We start from the raw sequence: 21,081 nt of genomic DNA on the forward strand, positions 1-21,081 counted from the left end.
TAAAAGACAGTGGAGTATTGTCTCTGTTGAGACTTAAAATACCAAATGTTAATAAAAAAAAAAACTAGAGGTTTCAGTTTGGTCTTACTGCTGCTGTGCAGTAAATTCAAATTCAAGTATTTCAGTCCTACCCAGTTACTTTTGTGTGTGACTTCACTATCTTGGAGCAAATTCTTCACCTGATCTTACAGGCAGTACTCCTCTGATGTGTCTACAAGGCGTGTTTTTGTTTCTGACCTGTTTAAGGAAGTGTGAGACCTCCTTCACAAAACATTTACTCATCAGGCACATCCTTATCCACCTTTTTCACGCCTATATTCCTCAGGAATGGCACGTCAAGAAGTCAAGCTGGGGTTTTTTGTGTTGGTGATTTTATTCAGTATTGTTCTTTTCATAATGTCTCAGGGATATTTACCAAGTAACATCAGGTAAGTGCTTTTATGATTTCTTACTTAATGTATATATATTAATATGTTTTGTGTTGTGCTGTGTGATCACCATTTTTGTTTTTGTTGTTATTTTATCCAAACCCAGATATAGATGGATAGCCATGTCGGCAGTAAAACATTTCAAACGACTGGACAGCTTTTATAAAAATGAAAGATTGTGGCAAAATGAAGGAAATGTGACCTTATTGAATGCTACGAGAGATTCACTGACAATGTTGGAGATGGATCAAATGAATAAATCTCGTTCTGAATATCCCATTCCAATAATATACAAAAGATACTTCAAGAAGCTTCCTCAGTGGACTTTTGAGGATATTTATAACTTGGATGCTCCTCCAAGATCTACGGTAAGTCTGGTGATACACAAAAGGGGAAAAAAAATTAAAGTGTAGAATTATAATAGGGCTTCCCAGGTCTGGTATGTCTTTTGTTTACTTATTAGCTTTTGGTGTGGCCCTGTTGACTTTCCTCCTCATATATAGTTTGTTTTTACCTGCCTTTGTGTGCCTCTGTGGTTCTAACCAAAACAAACGTTTGACGGGCTGTTTTCACACCTGATAGTCCGGTAGGCTCATTTTGATTGGGGATCAAAATTAAAATGTTACATTTTCACCTGGTGCTGTTCACTTTACTGCACTGTCAACCATCCAAACTAATTGAATAAACTGTTCTCCTCCTCACCTGTGGTGGCGCTGCTCCAAGAACTATTGAAGGAAACGGCAGAAAAACCTCAGAAGCAGACATGAACTCAACTTCCTTCTTCACAAAATGTAAACGAAAATCGAATAGAATTGCATTTTACAGGTTGTAGAATTTCTCTTTTGTATTTGGCAACAGACCACAAGCTATTTCTCCCTCTAATGTTAGAGTCTTGTGTTTGTTTTTGTTTTATTTACCCAGAATGCCCTGGGTAGGGCAAACAGGTAGCAAAACTAAAGTTTGCTACCTGTTTTTGGAGTGATCTCTCCAAAAACAAAAACTGCATTCATATATTCATTTAAACCGCACTAGAGTTCACTTGAACTGAGATGTAGGTTTTTAGGCGGACCAAACTTTGCTTTTCGGTCCACATCAGAGTTCGATTTCACATTCACACCTCCCCAAACAAACCAGACTTTGTAGGCAAATGAACTAGAGTTTTATTCAAGTTGACTAAACAGAATTTATATGAATGCTGCCTAAGATTACACAAAATAAATAAATAAAACATTTTTTTTTAGCATTTTTTCATCGATAAATAAAAATATGACTACTGTCTCCCCTTCAGAAATGTGCCCAGTCTCTGCGCAACTCCAAGGACGAGGACTTTCAGAAAGCTTTCCTTCCCAACATTCGCATGTTTCTGCACAAAGATAACATCAACATGAGAGAGTGGAACCGGCTCTCACATTTCAACAATCCCTTTGGCTTTATGGATATGGCGTATGAAGGTAAGGGTTTGCTTAGATTGTAAGAGAAACATTTTCTTACAATACCTCTTGATTTTAAGGTATTAGTTAAAGGGGTTGCACCAACTAATCGACAAGTCGATTTCTTTCTCTGCAGTGACTTTTTATCTGGCTAGTTTACTCGTTGCAATCACTTAAAACAGATTTTCCAAGAAGATGAAAGACAATGAACTTTGTGTTTGTCATATAGTTTGAATTGTATAAAATATGTAAGTAATTTTGCAAAGACTATTGGAATAAGTTTGAACATACCTTTTACTTTTGGCTAATCTAAGCCTTTATTTTGCTGGGTGAAGTATGTTCTATTATTGTAGAATTTAATCTTTCATTTGACGTTTTGTACTGGAATAGTAAAGGAAATCTATTGGCACGTCACCCCCACATGCTGCCACTGAGTGTATCTTTAAAAATCACCACCAAAGGAACTGAGTTATGTTATTATGCTTTTGTCTGCAGATGTAATGCCAGTGTTGAAGCTGATCTCAAAGCCCAAAGAACCGCTGCTCCGCCCAAAACCAGGCGGGGACGGCTGCATTCACTGTGCCGTGGTGGGAACAGCAGGCATCCTGAACGGCTCCAAAATGGGCGCTGAGATTGATGCTCACGACTACGTCTTTAGGTAAGAAAAGAGCAGAGCAAACAGGCTGCTTTAGATAATTGTGCACTAGGTATTTTAAACATTTTATTTACTGATTTTGAGATATTTATTGGAGTCGCTCGCCCTGAAAAATAAGCTCATCATTGAAAGGATGTGCAGCAAAAGCTTGGCAGAGCCTCCCCAGTTCTGCAGAATCAGAACAGCTAAAGCTATTCTTGTGGACCCAAATCCCCTTTATTAGTGTCGTTACAATTTATGGTGATAAAACGCAACTCTAAAAGTTGCAAATGTTCATTTATCCTAAAATGTGTGTCTTTCTCATCAATAATTTTAGATGATAATAAGCCCAAATAGAGACTGTGGTTGTCTATAATTGTATCGTGTGCAATGCATCAGTGATGTTGTGGTTATTGTTAATATTCCATTGTGTTTGTACTTTTATTTGCAATTGTTCTTTGCTGGCTGCCGAACAAAATGACCACTGAGGACAATAAAGTTGATCTTAACTCAGCGTTTTGTAAAAATGGTTAAATGGTTTTCATCAATTCAAGGTGTGGCATCAGATTATCATCCTAAAAGTGGATTATCGATGGGTGGATAATAAGAAAAGGAAAAAAAAGACTGGAATAAATTATACTGAAACTAAATATGGCAAGGCATGTTGAGCAATAGACGCGTTTATATGGACAAATGTAATTGGAATAAATACGATCAGAATAGAAATGTGTAATTTAAACACCTCAACTGGAATACATTTATAGTCGTAATGAGAGGGATGGTTTATGCCGATTAATAATCCAAACAGTGCACATGTAAATACTTGTTCTGATTATGTGATGGCATCATTGTGTCTCTGGCAAACTGAGCTGACCAAGAATGTATGTCTTTTGTCAGAATGGCATTTACAACTTCACTGGTAAGAAAAACTGGCAGGGAATCAAAAGAAAGCTGTTAATCTCCCATTCAAGAAAACCAGCAGCTTCACACCTGCACTGCCTGCAGCTTAATGACAGAGTACAGTAACATCTCAAAACAGACTGCTGCAGTTGTTTTTATGTTAAGCGCAGACTGAACATAAAAACTGTGTCGGTGCTTCTATTCTGAATAAATTTATACATTTGGATTATTTTATTTGAATGCATTTCAAATGTGCGCTTGTAAATAAAGCTACAGATGAGGAACACAAATATAAAGAACAAGGAAATGATTGAAGAACAAACACAAATGAAAACCAAAACTTAAACAACACAAGAATGTGACGTTTGTGTCTTAATTAAGTGTTGCTGTTTTGTATTTGTAAAACAATTTTTTATGTAACCTAACATCTCAACTTACTTTAGGTAAAATCTAAAACGCAGAGTATTCGTTCCACTTAATGTATGTCCCAAAAACAGTAAATAAAAAATGTGAAAAGAACCAGTCGTTCTATAAAAAGCAGGAGCTTTGGCACAAAAAATATCAGCATTGACTTCAACAAAGTGGGAATGGTTATTCGGCCAAAAAAAATTCAAAACGTTTATCATTTTTCAGAACAAAATTGAATTCATGCGTGAGATTATTTTAAGACATCTGCCCACCAACTTCACCTCCGTCAGATCGCTCACCGAAACTGAAAGAGCTCCACTCAAGGCTTTATGTGATTCTTCTAGTCAAATAAGGCTTGAACTTTGTGACAGGATAATTATATGAACAAGAGTGACTGGCTTTTGAAAGGTTGCTGAGATAATATCTCTTGACAAAAAGGAATGCAGTAGCATTGTGGTTTACTTATTTAAACAAGTATTTCCACCGGAGGCCTGGCACAATATTTCTTCTTCAGTGACAATGGAGGCCTTTTCATTTGAACTCAAACGAGGCAGATGAATGTTTCTGAATCCATGGCTATTAAGCCGTGATTCCTCCACATGTCACTTCATTACACCAATAAAACACGTTTTTAGAAATTAAATAAAAACAAAAAAGAAAAATATGGCAGAATGCAGGTCATTTTAAGTTAAATACACAATTAACTCTGAGCTTACATTACTTGCAGTGTACTAAAATATTGTTTTATCTGTCCTTTGAGTTTTTACTATTATTAAATATTGAATTAGTTGGCATTAAATTACAGAGTTGAATACCACAGAACAACACATTAGTTCTGACTTGGGTAAAATGCCTCTAATTTTAATAGCATTTTCCTTTTCAGAATTGGTGTTAATTTAACTCATTCAGTTATTGAGTAATTTTAACATTTGAAATGCTCAATCTCTTGTTGAAATAACTCTTTAAGAGTTGATATAACTCTGCCAACTTCACGTTTTGACTAAACAATATATTTTAAAATCAAATCACAGCTGTTTTTGTGACAGGATGAACGGCGCGGTGATCGAAGGCTACGAGGAAGACGTGGGGAACAGAACATCGGTGTATGTTCACACATCTTTCTCCATCTCTTCGTCCCTCTATATTTTCAAAAAGTACGGATACAAATCGGCTCCACATGATGAGGTACAGAAGCTACAACATCAGCACAAAGTGTTGGTTATTGTGTTCATGAAACATTATGATCCCAGCTGATATTCTGCTCTTTTTTACAGGGTATAAAGTACGTCATGATTCCTGAGGGGATGAGGGATTACAAGTGGCTCAAGGCTCTGATCAGAGAAGACAAGGAGTCTGGAAAGAAGTGACTATCATCTTGTTTCATTTATTTATTCTCTATCTGTAGAGGATGCAGATAAACCTCTAAATACTCTGCACTAAACAAGTAATAACAGATGAAAAAGCTTCAAATTATCTGCTAAATCTGGTTATTAAAAAAAATCTGTACGGTATATTTACTCAACATTTAGTCGAGGCTTCGTTAGCTTGAATTGACGCAGAAAGGTTTCGTTTCTTTGAGGAAATCTGTCCAAATTGTCTCTGTTGCTAGTTCTGGTGTCTTTTTATCTTCCTGTTGAAAAAACTCCAAAATATTTTCTACTAAGTTTAAGTCAGACCAGTTCATGTGCTAAATAAACACAAAGGTACCAAAGTCACTGAACAAGGTTTTCTACTTTCAACCTGATTTACAAAAACAGTTTCTCACATTGTCAAAAGAAAGCACAAGCTGCTTTCTATTCACCGTTTCTTTTTTTCATGATGTTTCCTTTGTGTTTTTACCCTGCAGCCCCAGAACTTACTATTCAGGCCAGTACAATGAGAGCCGGTTTTATGTTCTGCACCAGGATTTCCTGCGATACGTACGAAACAGGTCAGTCTCTGATCATAATCCTATTCAAATGCCTACAGTTTAGGCTACAGCTGGTTTATGCAAAGTGACAACTATTTCAAATGTCATTTCTAGGCCTGTCACGATAGCAAATTTTGCTGAGCGATTAATTGTCTCAAAAAATATTGCGATAAACGATAATATTGTTTGAAGACCTTTTTACACTGATTTAATGGAAATGACATAATAATCCATGCGATTTCCTGCCAAAGATAGATACACTTTATTTTCAAAAGAACACTAAACACTGGAACTGATAAACAAAATAAACAAAACAACCAAAAACGAAAATAAAATGGATTCTCAGTCTCCATTAACAAAAAACTCACTTGAAAAAAAAAACCTAAACAACATAAAGTAAAAGTGGAAATAAATACTGCATTCAACCAAAATAGTGCAGATTATGAATTCTGTATATTATGTTGCCCTTCAGTAATAATTAGATTTAAATAGAGAAGATGGGCACATCGACTACCTGATGCAATAGTTCACACTACATGATTTTTTGCTGCTATTTTTCCCTTTACAACAATCTTAAAACGTTGGTCTTTCTAAGATTGTGTGGTGTGTTACGGTAGATCGTCGTTGCCGCTCCGATCCAAATCAGGGGTTTTCCCCGACTGGGATCTTAACGCAGCCTGTTGAAAGTGACAGGCAGCCAATCAGAAAGCGCAGATTCCCTCAGTGTTTTCTGAGGGGAAATTACGTCGGGGAATCCCAAACAGCTGACACGACGCAACACGAAGTCCAGCGGACATTGGAGATGATATGTAGAAACAACATTAATGTTTATTCAACATGCAAAGAATATAGAAATGACAAGGGAAGGAGTTGGAGCGAAATTGCTACCGCAGTTGATAAACCCGGTAACTTTTCAGCTGTTCTTCGTTAACGTGACGTAAATAGGTTATAATGATTTTCATTCGGTCAGGACTTTACGCTGACACTAGCCACATGCATTGCAGGTAGATTGTAGTAACGCATTAATTAATGCCTGGTTTTAAAATTAGTTAACTGGACTTGTAGCCATTATTTTGTGCCCATTGTTGGACACCACACGGCAGGAACGAACCCGATCGAACCGTTATACCTAGGATCTCTGTCGGCTAATGTGTGGTCTGTCAGGGTTTGAAAATGGGCCGACAATCGGCCAACAGCTCTAAGATCCTGTCGTGTGCGCTGGGCTTTACACTGAGGAAATGAGGAAGGGAGGAGTCAGTGGAGAGCACCGGAGTTGAGCTTTTTTTTCATTCAGTGTCATTAACAGAAAGAGAAAAAGGCCGGAAGAGACGATAATGCCGATAATTAAAATGACGTCGATAGTTTTAATTTATCATACGATTAATCGATTTATCGTTTATCGCGACAGGCCTAGCATTTCTGAGTAGATTTATGTCTTTTTAGTTGTTTGTTTAGCTTTAATGGAAATAAATATGTAAAATAGTTTCCTGAGTGTCCAGAGAAGTGAACACACAACTTTTTCATCAGAATGAAAGTTAACATCTAATACAAAATTATACGTAAGATTAAAAATATTCAGTTCTACTTTTAGTAAATAATGCATAAAATATCTTAAATAACATAACTTGCATATCAATGTGTCAGGAAAAATAACTTTTTGACTAAATAAAATAAATTTGATGAATAAATAATCCAGTTTTGACAAACCTCACATCAATAATATTGTTAAAATAAAACCATGTTACACCTATAATTTCTTACTGTATAAGTTTCCAGTAGCGCGTCAAACATAGGTATAATAAGGTCGAACTTACACAAAAATGGAGATTAGAAATCAGTCATAATGTTCTGATTGATGCATATATATTAATAAAATATTTTTTAAAAGCTTTTGGACATACCTTTAAAAGCAACTGTAGTGGCACTCTGCGTCCCAAAAGTTCGTTGTACCACCTTTGCAGTTTGTCTAACAACAAATATTTGAATCACTCGACTGAAACCAAGTCTTCTTTTATGATGTTTACTTAAAGAACTCCAAAAGTACACTTACAGAAAAAATGAAAGGCTCGGTACAGATCGGTCAAAAAATTGTGTTGCTTCCACCGTATCCAACTGCAATCTGACCTCAAACGTGCATACGGGCAATATTAATGTTATGCATTACGTAGTGGAAGCCAAAATTACTTTTCACAATAAAAGTATCCCTTTATATTAACTAAGTTATACATTCTAGAAAATATACTCATCATGAATTTCTTAAAATTAAATTAAGCATATTTATACATTTTTAATCTAAATTATTATTCTATATGAATTCCCCATTAACTGGCTCTTACAGCAACTTTTTCCTTAACTCACAGGTTTTTAAAATCAAACAATCTTAATCGAGGATACTGGGCAATCGTTCGTCCAACCAACGGGGCATTCGCTGTCTTTACAGCTCTGCACGCTTGTGACACTGTAAGTACATCAAACTGCACTTTATTTGTGAATACAGCTTTTACTTAATGCCATTTTGTTGCTTTTGTTTAATTCGTTACTCTTCCCCTTTCCTCCACGTTCTTTTTCAGGTGAGTGCCTACGGATTCATCACAGAAGACTACAAAAAATACTCCTGTTACTACGCTGAGAGGCACCTGAAAACCAACGTGATTTTCTACAGCAACCACGACTACATCATGGAGAAGAATTTATGGAAGAGGCTTCACGACAAAAAGATAATAAAGCTTTACCAAAGAACTTGATCACAAGATGGGATCAACAAGATCCCACAAGATGGGATCTGTTCTGAAACTCTGAGGATGATTTTAAAAACAAAATATACGGAGAGTGTAGTTACTCTGGTTTGTGTCATGCTTTTGCGATGGCTTAAATAAATGTGAAATGTATAGACCAGTGAAGATTTTTGGTATAAATGTTGCATTTGATATTAAGAAATGTAATAAACATTGTGTGACTGAAGGAAATTAAGATTTAATTTCAGTGTCTAATCTGCAAATTCCCAGAAATTATGTGGCAAATTTAGATTTTATAAGATTTGTGCAAAACAATGTCCCAGAACTTATTCTTTACTGCAGAACAATGAGACCGGGTTCTATTTTCTTCTTTAGGACTTTCTGTGATATGTACTGATCAGGTCAGTATTATTTTTGCAGATTTTTTGGCACTTTGTGGCCTTTATTGGATAATATAAACAATGTGGAGAAGGGGAAGACTTGCAGCAAATTACAGCGACCAGGAATCAACAACTGCATCGAGGTTTATAGCCTCTTAAATGTTGCTTCAGCTCCATAAACTGAGCCACCCAGCAACCCAAGGTCAATATTTAATCACCATAAAGCGGTGCACATACTTCGCTAATGTGCTAATGACAGAGCTAATTTTTAGCTTAGCGCTGCACCTTAAAACTCAGAAACTACATATTTTAGTCATAAAATAAATCTGTTCACCTCAACATCAACCACCCAGCATTGTTTGCAAGACAATGTGTGCGTAAGTGATGTGTATATTATCACCATATCGTCAAAACATCTTCGTGTTTCCCTAACCGCACCACATCGCATTGGTGCCAGAAACATAATTAAAGAAATAAAAATTTTCCTTCACCGGGGAGGATCCTTTGGTTTTATTTCCTGGCTACAGTACAATGCACTTAGTCAGCCCTATTACGTGCATGGCTTTTATGTATTCAAAGTTCCTACAAAGCTTTGAAAAGGGTGGAATGTGCTTTCAGTGCCAAATTTTAAATCCAGATCCGAGCCATCTCCACTGGCTCCTTTCAATGTGAAACTTATGAAAACTAAAACACTTAAATTAATGAATGAGCTTAACAATATGTTGGTGTTCAGGGCCACTGAATTTGTCACAAAGCTGTTTATTGAGAATGACACCATCTGTTTTTATGATGCACTAAAAACAGTGGTCCCCAACCTTTTTCTCACTGCGGGCCGGTCAAGATTTGCCTATTTTACTGAGGCCCGGGGGAAGATGGGGGGAGTGAATCGTCAGATAAGGCTTCTGCATGTTGGTGTGTAAGCTAAGGCCTAGTTCACATGGCACCATTTTACATTTTTTGCCCTGGTTTCCCTAACTGGGAGCGAAAACGCAAACTGTTGAATGTTGAATATGACAGGTAGCCAATCAGAAAACGCGGTGACATAAGAACGGAGGGGAATCCCAAACAGATAACATGGCCCAACCGAGAGTCCGGTGGACATCGGAGATGATATGTGGAAACTACCATGTGCTCAATAAACATGGATGTTTATTCAGTTAAAAATGTTAACTACGAAAAAAATAACTCGCCTCCAAATCATAGTGCAGCACCGCCGTCTTTTATCAAATGCCTCTTCTTTTTGTTACGTCTTTTATCGCTTAAAATGAGTCCACAGACTATCACTGCTGCTTGTTTGGAAAATCGGCCGACAATCCTTAAATCGTGCCGTGTGAACCAGACCTAAAACTCACAAGCTCTACAGCTCAACTCCTCTGTCTCCATCGCTGCCCTAACGGTCTCTGACTCTGGTCGCTATGGCAACGTTTACATATCCCTCCAAAATAAGATACAAATGCGCCACAAAACGAACATTTTACTTTCGTGAAAATTTTAACTCACGATAACGACTAATGGGAGCCCTGAGCTTGTTTCTCTGCAACCAGACGGTCCCATCTGGGAGTGATGAGAGACAATGACACCCGAAGTGTTGCTTATGCTCAGGGTTCTTGGTCTCTACGTGGCGAAGCAGTTTGAAGCTTCATTGCCTCATTAACATCCGGTCACCATATCATGCAGAGCTTGGAATGTGGGAATCACCTACCGGGATAAATCCATTCTCCTTTTCCCCTTCGCAAAGAAACTTCGCAAAGACATCTGATCTGTTTCTTACTCATTTTGCTGCTTGTGGGCTCAATTTTGGCGCGCAAGACATAACCGAGAGAATCCGGTTAAAGGATTTTCAAAATAAAAGATCCTCCAGACTCAAATAATACATAAAACGGAAATATTTAATTATTTCTTGTGCGGCCCGGTACCAATTGGTCCACGGACCGGTATCGGTCCGCGGCCCGGGGGTTGGGGATGACTGATGTATATCATGTGAGTAAATGTTACCAGATATCTTAGCGTTTCCCTAACCGCACCCCATCGCATCTGTGCCAGAAACATAATTAAGGAGATAAAAAATTCCTTCACCGGGAAGGATCGTTTGGTTTTATTTCCTGGTTACAGTACAATGCACTTAGTCAGCCCTATTATGAACATGCCTTGTATGTATTAAAAAATCCTACAGAGCTTTGAAAATTGTGGAATGTGCTTTCAGTGCCAAATTTTAAATCCAGATCGGAGCCATCTCCACTGGCTCCTTTCAATGTGAAACTTATGAAAACTAAAACACTTAAATTAATGAATGAGCTTAACAATATGTTGGTGTTCAGGGCCACTGAATTTGTCACAAAGCTGTTTATTGAGAATGACACCGTCTGTTTTTTTTTGTTTTTATGGTGCACTAAAACGCTCAGAAGAAGAGAAGGCATCCAAGTTGTCTGGTTAAATTCCTGATTGTGAATCATTTGTAACACAATCCAGTAGCTAGAAGGAGGGTGTGTTTCAGGGAGCGATTATCTGGAATATTGTCTTTCATTTCAACGTGATGGTATATCAAAAGGTTATAAACCACAGTTCAAACGACAGGACACAGTAGGTCTCCCATTAATCTGAAACTCAACTGGACTGCTTTAAGTTTTGTGGCCAAATGTTTACTTTCAAAACTTTACCGATTTTTAAATCTCCAAGTAAAAAAAGGCTAATAAAAGACATTCTTTGGCATTTTTCTGTGGGTTTATACAGTCCCTGCATACAATTTCCAAATAAAGCCAGTGGTGCAAGTAACATTCTTGTGTTTATTAGGCAGCAAACTGTTTATTGCTCTTCCACAATTCCTTTCTAGTTCCTTTGGCCTCATGGATGTTAAAATTGGATGACTGCAAATGTTAAATATAGCACATTACCATTATTTCACACACACGCACACACACACTGTCATGGTGTAAGCAAACCAGACTGAGGCGGCGTGTTGCTGAATATTTAAAGAATATGAGAAAACATGAATTTACAAAAACTAAGGAATCTCGATAAGAACCAGAGATGAAACAAAAAGCCACGCAGGAAGTAACCAGGCAGGGAACTGAGCAAACAGGAGAATCCAGCAACGAGTGGCAGAGAATGAGGATCTTAAATACAGAGGAGCAAATAGTAGCAGGACGCAGCTGAGAGAGGGGACCATGTAGGCAGACTGAGGGAGAGCAGTGGCCCAGGAGGAGCAGAGAAGGAGTAAACACTAAATCTAACCATGAAAAATGAACAACTAGTCTAATAATAAGCAACAACAGATAACTGTTGCATGACTCAGGTATGCTGTACTTTTTTTCCTTGTTTGTTTCCTTGAAAAAACGTGTTTTCTTTGGCAAGTCCTTTGGGTCACTTTTGAGAAAATTCCTCTGTTGACTATGAAACAAATAAACAGCAACTAAGAACAGACTGATCACTGTAGGTGTTTTTTCGTAAAGTAATTTCAAACTGCAGTTGAGGATTGCTGAGTTAAATCAGCAGGAACACAATTAATGGAAATATTATACAAAGAAACCAAAACAACATCTGGTCTTATATTTCTGCACTAGGCTATAACCTCAGAAATAATACAAAAGTTGTACTTAAAAATACATTTGTACTTTTATAAAACCTCTTTTTTTGTTGGTAAGGCTACAAATTCAGTTGAACATGTTATTAATGTATCTGGTTAATTATGGTGTTCCTCAGGCTTGTGTACCAAGACAATTGCTATTTTACTTATACATATTTCTTTGTATCTCTTATCAGAAAATTTTATATCCAATGCTGTTGCTACACTGATGACATTCAGCTTTGAATGTCATCAAAGCATTGAAGCTTGATTAATTTAATTTTCTACAAAATGCATAAGTCTTGGATATCTAGTATCTTCCTTTCACTGAATCAAGTAAAACGAGTGTATTTTTCTATTCTGAAAGAAAACACAAAGACTTGATATCTATAGATGTTTATTTTTGTTTTCCAGCATCAATGTGAAAAACCTTGCAGTTGCTTTTAGTGTTAAACAGCCTTCTTCCACCTTTATATCTGCAAAATCAAGGCACACATTTTGTTTGCAGATGTTATGTCTGTAGTGAAGATGATTTCAAAGCCAGAAGAACTGCTGCTCCTCCCGAAACCAGGTACGGATGGCTGCGTGTGCTGCGTGTGCTGCGTGTGCTGCGTGCGCTGTGTGTGCTGTGTGCGCTGCGGATGGCTGCTGATGGCTGCGTGCGAGACGCCGTGATGGGAACTCCAGGCATCCTGAACAGCGCCAAGGTGGGAACAGAAATTGATGCTCATGACTACGTTTTCCGGTAAGGAAAACAAAAATAAGAGGCCAAACCTGTTTTGCTTGCTGGGTTGGTCGAACAATAGGATTTCAAAACATTCTGTCTGCAAGTACATCAATTAATCATCAGCTTTTTAAGGTTTGTTATTTTTAAGAGGTCAGACTGCTCATGGCGCTTGATGCTCAGATTTTATTTTCTTGGAAGCTTTTTGTACAGATCCACTTGCAAATCCTTTAGATGTAAAACATTTGAAGGTGGTTTAAATAAAAGTCCACCTGTCCACCCTTGAAAATGCATTGTCATGGCAGCTGGTTTAAGTCAACAAGAACATTGTTTTGGTTTTAACTCAGAAATGAAAGTTCATAAAGTTGATTTAATACGAGTCAAGTTGCCTAAGGATTGTTTTTTAAGTTCAATAACTTAAATTGTGAGTGTTAACTTAACCAAATAATTATTTAATATAATTACTAGAAAACAATGTCATCACCAAGTTAAAGGGCACACATTTGTCTTTTACTTTTACTCACAATATCAAATTAAAATAACTATTCATTTAGTGTGAACAGGACATTTAAGTTTTGCAAACTTAAAATAAACATTTACCTTAATAAAACACAAGCGTGCCACAAGCCACATAGTTGTGTCTAATATCTTCTATTCTTTAAATCAAACACATTTATCAAGATTTAGACTTTGAACCTAAATGTGTGAGTTTGTGAAAGATAAACTTACAGCAGTAAGTTGTGTTAACTTTTGATTAATTTTGTCAAACCTAAAAGAATTGAATAAACTAGAGTTTTTAGGCTCACATTTAAATACAACCTGGACAAAGAAAAAGACAGGAGAGGGACCTATTTCCCATAATGCTTAGCGACATGTTTTTGTATCCTGAGATGGAAGTGCGTTACTTTGATCTGACTGCATTATTAAGGTAAATGTTTATTTTAATGTTCTGTTCACACTAAATGTGTTTAGTGTGAACATAATTATAATATTTCTCTGAAAATAATAGAGAAATGTGTCTCTTTAAGGAGGTGAGGGCAGTTTTTTTTCTTGCATATTGTGAAATAGTTGTTTGGTGTCGGGTTCTGGGGGTCTTGGTCCTTTTTTCCTTTTTGTTTTTCTTTTCCCCTCTTCCTGGTGTTAGTCTGTAGCATCACTGTGGCCCACTAGATGGAGCCAGAGGCTGTCCACCTGGGAGGCGCGCCCATGGGTTTTACGCACCTGGCAGTCATCATCTCATCATCCTCTGGAAGTTATAAGAAGCTGACTGCCAGCACTTCGACGCCGGAGTGTTTTACCTGCTTGGAATCGTCTACTCCTCGGGACGATTTGGATTCTCCAGAGTGACTTCCATCCTGGCTTTTTGGTTAAAGCCATCCTCGTGACGCCGTGGACGGTACCCACTGGTTGCCCGAGTCCCGTTTTTACCTCCCGTAAGATCTCAAGATTCTCAGTTGTCATCGGCTGGCAGTCGGACCTCACCTCCACCTCCGTCAAGTCATCGCTTACCTGCCCGCCCTCCACCGCAGCCTCCTTGCCGAGGAACCCGCTCGTTTATGGAAGCTGGATCCGTTGACTTCAACCTGGAACCCACAGACTACCTCCCTGATTGTGCTCAATCTTTCCCAAGTAAGAACCTGTCTATTCCCATCGTAACTCCCGTTTCCCAGTTGACCCGAACTCACCATCTCCTCCTGTTTCGCAGTTCTCCGCTGTCCTCCAGACTCCACCCCAGGATCCCCACCACATCACATTACTTTGCTTCAAATAAAAATCTTTAACTGATTTCTGTTCTCTGTGGTGTTCTGCATGTGGGCAAAGCTTTAACGCCAACATGACAGAACACTCCGGCCAACAGGCAAGCCCCGCAGACGCCATCAGACGAACACTATCGGAACAACAGTCACAACTCCACACTCATGAGTCCGCCCTACGAGAATTAAGTGCCCGTCAAGCCGAGACTAACCAGCGCCTAACTGATTTAATGAATTTCCTACAGAAATCTGTTCCGCAGGCTACGCCTCCAGACCCCGCGCCGGCTCCCGACCCGGCTCCGCCAGCGCGTCCTTCATACTCGGAGGTTCGACCTCCTACCCCGGAAAGATTCTCGGGAGACATATACAGGTGCAAGGGGTTCATTTTGCAATGCTCTTTAATTTTCAACCACTCTCCCCAGAGTTTCCCTCATGACGGCGCAAAGATCGCCTATGTCCTGTCTCTGCTGTCCGGTCGAGCGCTAGATTGGGCCGAGGCAAGATTTCCATCTCCCACTGATTTCGGGTGTACGTTTGACGCTTTCCTGAAAGAGTTTAGGCAGGTTTTCAGTCAAGACCAAGATAAAACATTTAACTCTCGTGAATTGTGGAAAATCAAACAGGGGCAGCGGACAGTAGCTGACTTTGCCGTCGATTTCAGGGTGAAGGCTGCAGCTTCTAATTGGAACACGGCGGCACTAAAGAGTGTATATTTTCATGCACTAAATGAGCAGATCAAAGATGAACTAGCCACGCTAGATGAACCCGAGACACTAGAGGATCTCATAAGTTTGACCATTCGTCTCGATAACAGAATCCGGTCCCGCGCGAAAGAGAGAAATCGGAGAGAACCACCTATTAGAACTTTAACATCTTCTACTCCCTCTCCCTCCGCTCTCAGTCTCCCACGTCCGCCAAGTCCCCCAGGTCCGGAACCGATGCAAATTGGTCATACTCGCCTCACCCCAGCTGAACGTCATAGGAGAATGACTTCCCGCCTGTGTTTATATTGTGGTTCACCTGATCACTTCATAGCTCATTGCCCAACTTGGTTAAACCCCCGGGCCCACCAGTAAAAGCGAGGGAACTGGTGGACCGTTTAGAAAAGGGGGATTCACCTCGCTTGCTAATATCGGCAACATTAATCGACCGTGATCAGTCACTTCCGTTGTCTGTCTTTATAGATTCGGGCTGCGAACAGAATCTCATTGATTCAGCACTAGTTCAGCAGCTGTCCATAGAAACCACCCCGTTAACCGTTCCCCTTTGTGTCTCAGCTTTGGATGGAAAACCCCTTCCTAAAATCACCCATCAGACCAAACCGTTGAAGTTAGTTATTTCTGGAAATCATAGTGAGATCGTTTCGTTTTTTGTTTTTCCCACAGTAAGCTCCTCCGTAATCCTAGGGTTTAAATGGTTGCAACAGCATAACCCCCACATCAACTGGACAGACAGACATGTTGAATCCTGGTCCACTTTTTGTCATCAATCCTGTCTTCGCTCAGCAGTTCCACCAGGTCCTCCCACGGCTAAACCAAAGGAGGCAGACATGCCTGATCTCTCCGCCATCCCACCCGAGTACCATGATCTAACCCCAGTTTTTAGTAAATCTAAAGCACTCTCTCTACCACCACACCGTCCGTATGACTGCGCGATCGACCTTCTTCCCGGGGCGCCACTTCCCTCTAGCCGGCTGTACAACATTTCTCGACCTGAACGGGAAACCATGGAGGGTTACATCAGAGACTCATTAGCGGCCGGGATCATCCGCCCATCCTCCTCTCCCTTAGGGGCGGGGTTTTTTTTTGTAGGCAAGAAGGACGGTTCGCTGCAGCCATGCATAGACTACAGGGGCTTAAATCTAATTACAGTAAAAAATAAATATCCTCTGCCCCTGTTATCCTCAGCTTTCGAGCCAGTGCATGACGCCACTATTTTCACCAAGTTAGATCTAAGGAACGCCTATCATTTACTCCGTATTCGTCACGGGGATGAATGGAAAACCGCGTTTAAGACACCTATCGGACACTTTGAATATTTGGTCATGCCGTTCGGCTTGTCTAATGCTCCCGCTTTCTTTCAAGCTCTAGTAAACGATGTTCTGAGAGACTTTCTGAATATCTTCGTTTTCGTCTACCTAGATGATATCTTAATCTACTCCAAGTCCCTCGAAGACCACAAGCATCACGTTCGTCTAGTTTTACAACGGCTCCTAGAAAACAAGCTCTATGTAAAAGCTGAGAAATGCGAGTTCCACAAGCCATCCGTCTCTTTCCTGGGATTCATCCTTGAGGGTGGGCAGGTAAGGCCAACGGAGGAAAAGATCAAGGCTGTGCTGGAATGGCCAACCCCGGAAACACGCAAACAACTCCAAAGATTCCTCGGATTTGCCAATTTCTATCGCCGCTTTATCCGCAACTATAGTCAGACAGCCTTACCGTTAACTGCCCTCACTTCGACCAAGATTCCATTCAGTTGGACTCCCGAGGCGGAAGTGGCTTTCATTAAGTTAAAGACTCTGTTTTCTAACGCACCCGTGCTAATCCAACCTGATCCTAAGAAACAGTTTGTCGTTGAAGTGGACGCATCTGACACCGGAGTAGGAGCTGTTCTTTCCCAAGTCTCCGAGGCTGATAATAAAATTCATCCTTGTGCATTCTTCTCCCGTAGGTTGTCCCCCCCAGAACGCAACTATGATGTGGGCGATCGGGAGCTTCTGGCTATCAAACTAGCCCTGGAGGAGTGGCGGCACTGGTTGGAGGGCGCTGAACATCCCGTGCTGGTCTGGACGGATCATAAAAACCTCTCATATCTACAAGCCGCTAAAAGGCTAAATCCCCGTCAGTCCCGCTGGTCCCTTTTCTTTTCCAGGTTTAATCTATCCATTTCCTACCGTCCCGGCTCACGTAACATCAAACCTGATGCCCTGTCCCGCCTACATTCTCCGGATGATTCGGAAAAAGGTCCTGCCTCCATCCTGCCTCCCAGTTGCACCGTAGCCGTTGTTACTTGGGAGATAGAGGACCTAATTAAACAGGCACAACAATCTGAACCAGCCCCTGACTCCTGTCCTTCACATAAGATCTATGTTCCCTCCTCTGTCCGAGCCCGTTTCCTTAACTGGATCCACTCATCCAGGTTTTCTGGACACCCAGGCATCAGTCGCACTATTGCACTGATAAACCGCAAGTTTTGGTGGTCATCCATTCACAAAGATGTTAAGGAATTTGTGCTAGCTTGCCCTGTCTGTTCCAGAAATAAACCATCCCATCAGCCCCCTTCAGGTCTCCTGCAACCCTTACACATTCCGAAACGACCCTGGTCCCACATCGCTATCGATTTTGTAACAGGCTTACCTTCATCTAAAGGTATGACCACCATTTTTACTGTTATCGACAGGTTCTCCAAAGCTTGCCATCTAATTCCGCTCAGGAAGCTTCCTTCTGCATTTCAGACAGCTCAACTCCTGGTCAAACATGTTTTCCGTTTACATGGTATTCCGCAGGAAATATTATCAGATCGAGGTCCACAATTCGTATCTCAGATCTGGAGGAACTTCTGCTCAGCGCTTGGCGCAAAGGTGTTGTTAACCTCTGGTTTTCATCCGCAGACTAACGGCCAGACGGAACATTTGAACCAGGAACTGGAGTCAACCCTCCGCTGTTTCACATCCTCCAACCCCTCAGACTGGAATCAGTTTCTTCCTTGGGTGGAGTATGCTCATAATTCACATATTTCTGCTGCAACCAATTTGTCCCCTTTTGAAGCTTCCCTGGGTTATCAGCCTCCGTTGCTCTCCTCCGAAGAACGTGACTTGGCCGTTACCTCAGTGCAACACCACATCCGCCGCTGTCAGAAAATCTGGAGAACTACTGTAACCACACTTAACAACACAGCCGAACAAAACAAATGCCTCGCTGACCGCAAACGGACTCCCGCTCCCAGTTACACCCTTGGACAGAAGGTTTGGTTATCTTCCCGGAATATTCCCCTTAAATCCATGTCTAGAAAGCTCTCTCCTAGGTTCATTGGTCCGTTTTGCATTGAACGCATCATCAGCCCGTCAGCAGTTCGTCTGCGTCTCCCGGCTTCCCTGCGAGTTCATCCCACGTTCCATGTCTCACAGATTAAACCTGTCCAGACCAGTGCGCTTTGCCCTCCTCCAGAGCCCCCTCCTCCCACCCGTGTCATTGATGGCCATCCGGCTTATTCTGTCCGCCGGATCGTAGACTCCCGTCGGCGAGGTCGTGGGTGGCAGTACCTCGTCGACTGGGAGGGCTACGGTCCGGAGGATCGTTCTTGGGTCCCTCGATCTTTTGTCCTTGATCCTTCTCTTATTACTGATTATGTTTCGTCGCTTCCCTCCAGCTCTTCTCGGCCGCCCGGTGGCGACCGTTGAGGGGGGGGTACTGTCGGGTTCTGGGGGTCTTGGTCCTTTTTTCCTTTTTGTTTTTCTTTTCCCCTCTTCCTGGTGTTAGTCTGTAGCATCACTGTGGCCCACTAGATGGAGCCAGAGGCTGTCCACCTGGGAGGCGCGCCCATGGGTTTTACGCACCTGGCAGTCATCATCTCATCATCCTCTGGAAGTTATAAGAAGCTGACTGCCAGCACTTCGACGCCGGAGTGTTTTACCTGCTTGGAATCGTCTACTCCTCGGGACGATTTGGATTCTCCAGAGTGACTTCCATCCTGGCTTTTTGGTTAAAGCCATCCTCGTGACGCCGTGGACGGTACCCACTGGTTGCCCGAGTCCCGTTTTTACCTCCCGTAAGATCTCAAGATTCTCAGTTGTCATCGGCTGGCAGTCGGACCTCACCTCCACTTCCGTCAAGTCATCGCTTACCTGCCCGCCCTCCACCGCAGCCTCCTTGCCGAGGAACCCGCTCGTTTATGGAAGCTGGATCCGTTGACTTCAGCCTGGAACCCACAGACTACCTCCCTGATTGTGCTCAATCTTTCCCAAGTAAGAACCTGTCTATTCCCATCGTAACTCCCGTTTCCCAGTTGACCCGAACTCACCATCTCCTCCTGTTTCGCAGTTCTCCGCTGTCCTCCAGACTCCACCCCAGGATCCCCACCACATCACATTACTTTGCTTCAAATAAAAATCTTTAACTGATTTCTGTTCTCTGTGGTGTTCTGCATGTGGGCAAAGCTTTAACGCCAACATGACATTTGGTTTAAATTGCAGCATTAAGTTAAAACTCACAATTCAAGATTAATGAACTTAAAAAATAATGTTTAGACAACTTGTCTCTTGTTATTAAATCAACTTTATGAACTTTAATTTCTAAACCCAAAACAATTTTCTTGTTGAATTAAGTTGTGTTTTCAAGGCAGCAGGTTTAGTTTCATTTTCAAGCTAAACCACCTTCTAATGTTTTTTTACAATGTGTGCCTCCTTGTTGTTTCTCTTCCCTTATTATACACCATAGTTCTAAAAAAAAAAAACAAATTATATAGAAATGGGTATTGATATGTCAAGTCTTTACTACAATCACATGTTGAGACAAAAGAATTTTTGTTAAATTATTTTTACATGACAAGTGATGATTAAAACCAACAAACAAGAAAAACACGGAGATTCTTTACATTGCAACCGGAGACCAATTTAATCCCATCCAGGCTGACTAAGTTTCTTTTTGACTCTCGTTCAAAGACAACTTCTGAACTAGTTTTTTCAGAAGTTGTTTAAAGACCTTAAACCTTTGGAGTTTAAAATCAAAAGGTTTTAAGCCATCCAGTTTAAGTCTTCAAGACGGGGTGTATGCTTGTGTGTTTAGGCTCCGTGTGTTTAGTTTCATTTGTGTTTCTGTTTTGATTTGTTCTGTTTTGTTCATTTGCTTAAATCTTGCCTCTGTCTGATAGAGGGTAGTTTTAGTATTAGAGGCAAATTTGTTTAACTGTTTAAAACACATTATCTTCATTAAAAAGTTTGAGCTGACTGGATTTTTGCTAATAAAGTTCAATATAGATGCGAAATATAAATATTTATGGTGTAATTGTTGACTTTGGCACTAGGAATAATGACCATGTATATCCTGAATTACATCCCCAATAAATGTATCTGTACCACACAGCAACGGTGATTTTAGAAAAGTAAGAAACAGAACTATATCTCCACATTTCAAAATATGAATACGGTTGTTTCCCCAGCACAATATGTCAAGCTAGCATATTTTTGACGAGAGCTCCATTATGTACGCATTCTCTATTG

The 21,081-nt window shown here is 40.5% G+C and overlaps 1 protein-coding gene and 1 long non-coding RNA gene across 3 annotated transcripts; both read left to right on the forward strand.

Moving 5' to 3' along the window:
* Window positions 1-260: 260 nt before the first annotated feature.
* On the forward strand, window positions 261-8,679 carry LOC116727707 (alpha-N-acetylgalactosaminide alpha-2,6-sialyltransferase 1-like). 2 transcript variants are annotated; one of them, XM_032575314.1, is made up of 9 exons: window positions 261-428; window positions 535-796; window positions 1,717-1,879; window positions 2,354-2,516; window positions 4,847-4,985; window positions 5,075-5,163; window positions 5,647-5,730; window positions 8,070-8,169; window positions 8,280-8,679. In XM_032575314.1, the coding sequence occupies exons 1-9, from the start codon at window positions 328-330 to the stop codon at window positions 8,451-8,453; spliced, it is 1,275 nt and encodes a 424-aa protein (XP_032431205.1). In that variant the 5' UTR covers window positions 261-327; the 3' UTR covers window positions 8,454-8,679. The 2 variants fall into 2 exon arrangements, with proteins under 2 accessions (XP_032431205.1, XP_032431204.1); XM_032575313.1 differs by having other exon boundaries at window positions 262-428; window positions 5,644-5,730.
* A 10,842-nt stretch (window positions 8,680-19,521) lies between these two features.
* On the forward strand, window positions 19,522-19,983 carry LOC116727708 (uncharacterized). Its single transcript, XR_004340842.1, has 2 exons — window positions 19,522-19,564; window positions 19,637-19,983. It is a non-coding gene; the product is annotated as an uncharacterized LOC116727708 (long non-coding RNA).
* Window positions 19,984-21,081: the final 1,098 nt, after the last annotated feature.

The sequence above is a fragment of the Xiphophorus hellerii genome, chromosome 10 (assembly GCF_003331165.1).
Source record: "Xiphophorus hellerii strain 12219 chromosome 10, Xiphophorus_hellerii-4.1, whole genome shotgun sequence".
In the NCBI taxonomy this organism is placed as follows: Eukaryota; Metazoa; Chordata; class Actinopteri; order Cyprinodontiformes; family Poeciliidae; genus Xiphophorus; species Xiphophorus hellerii.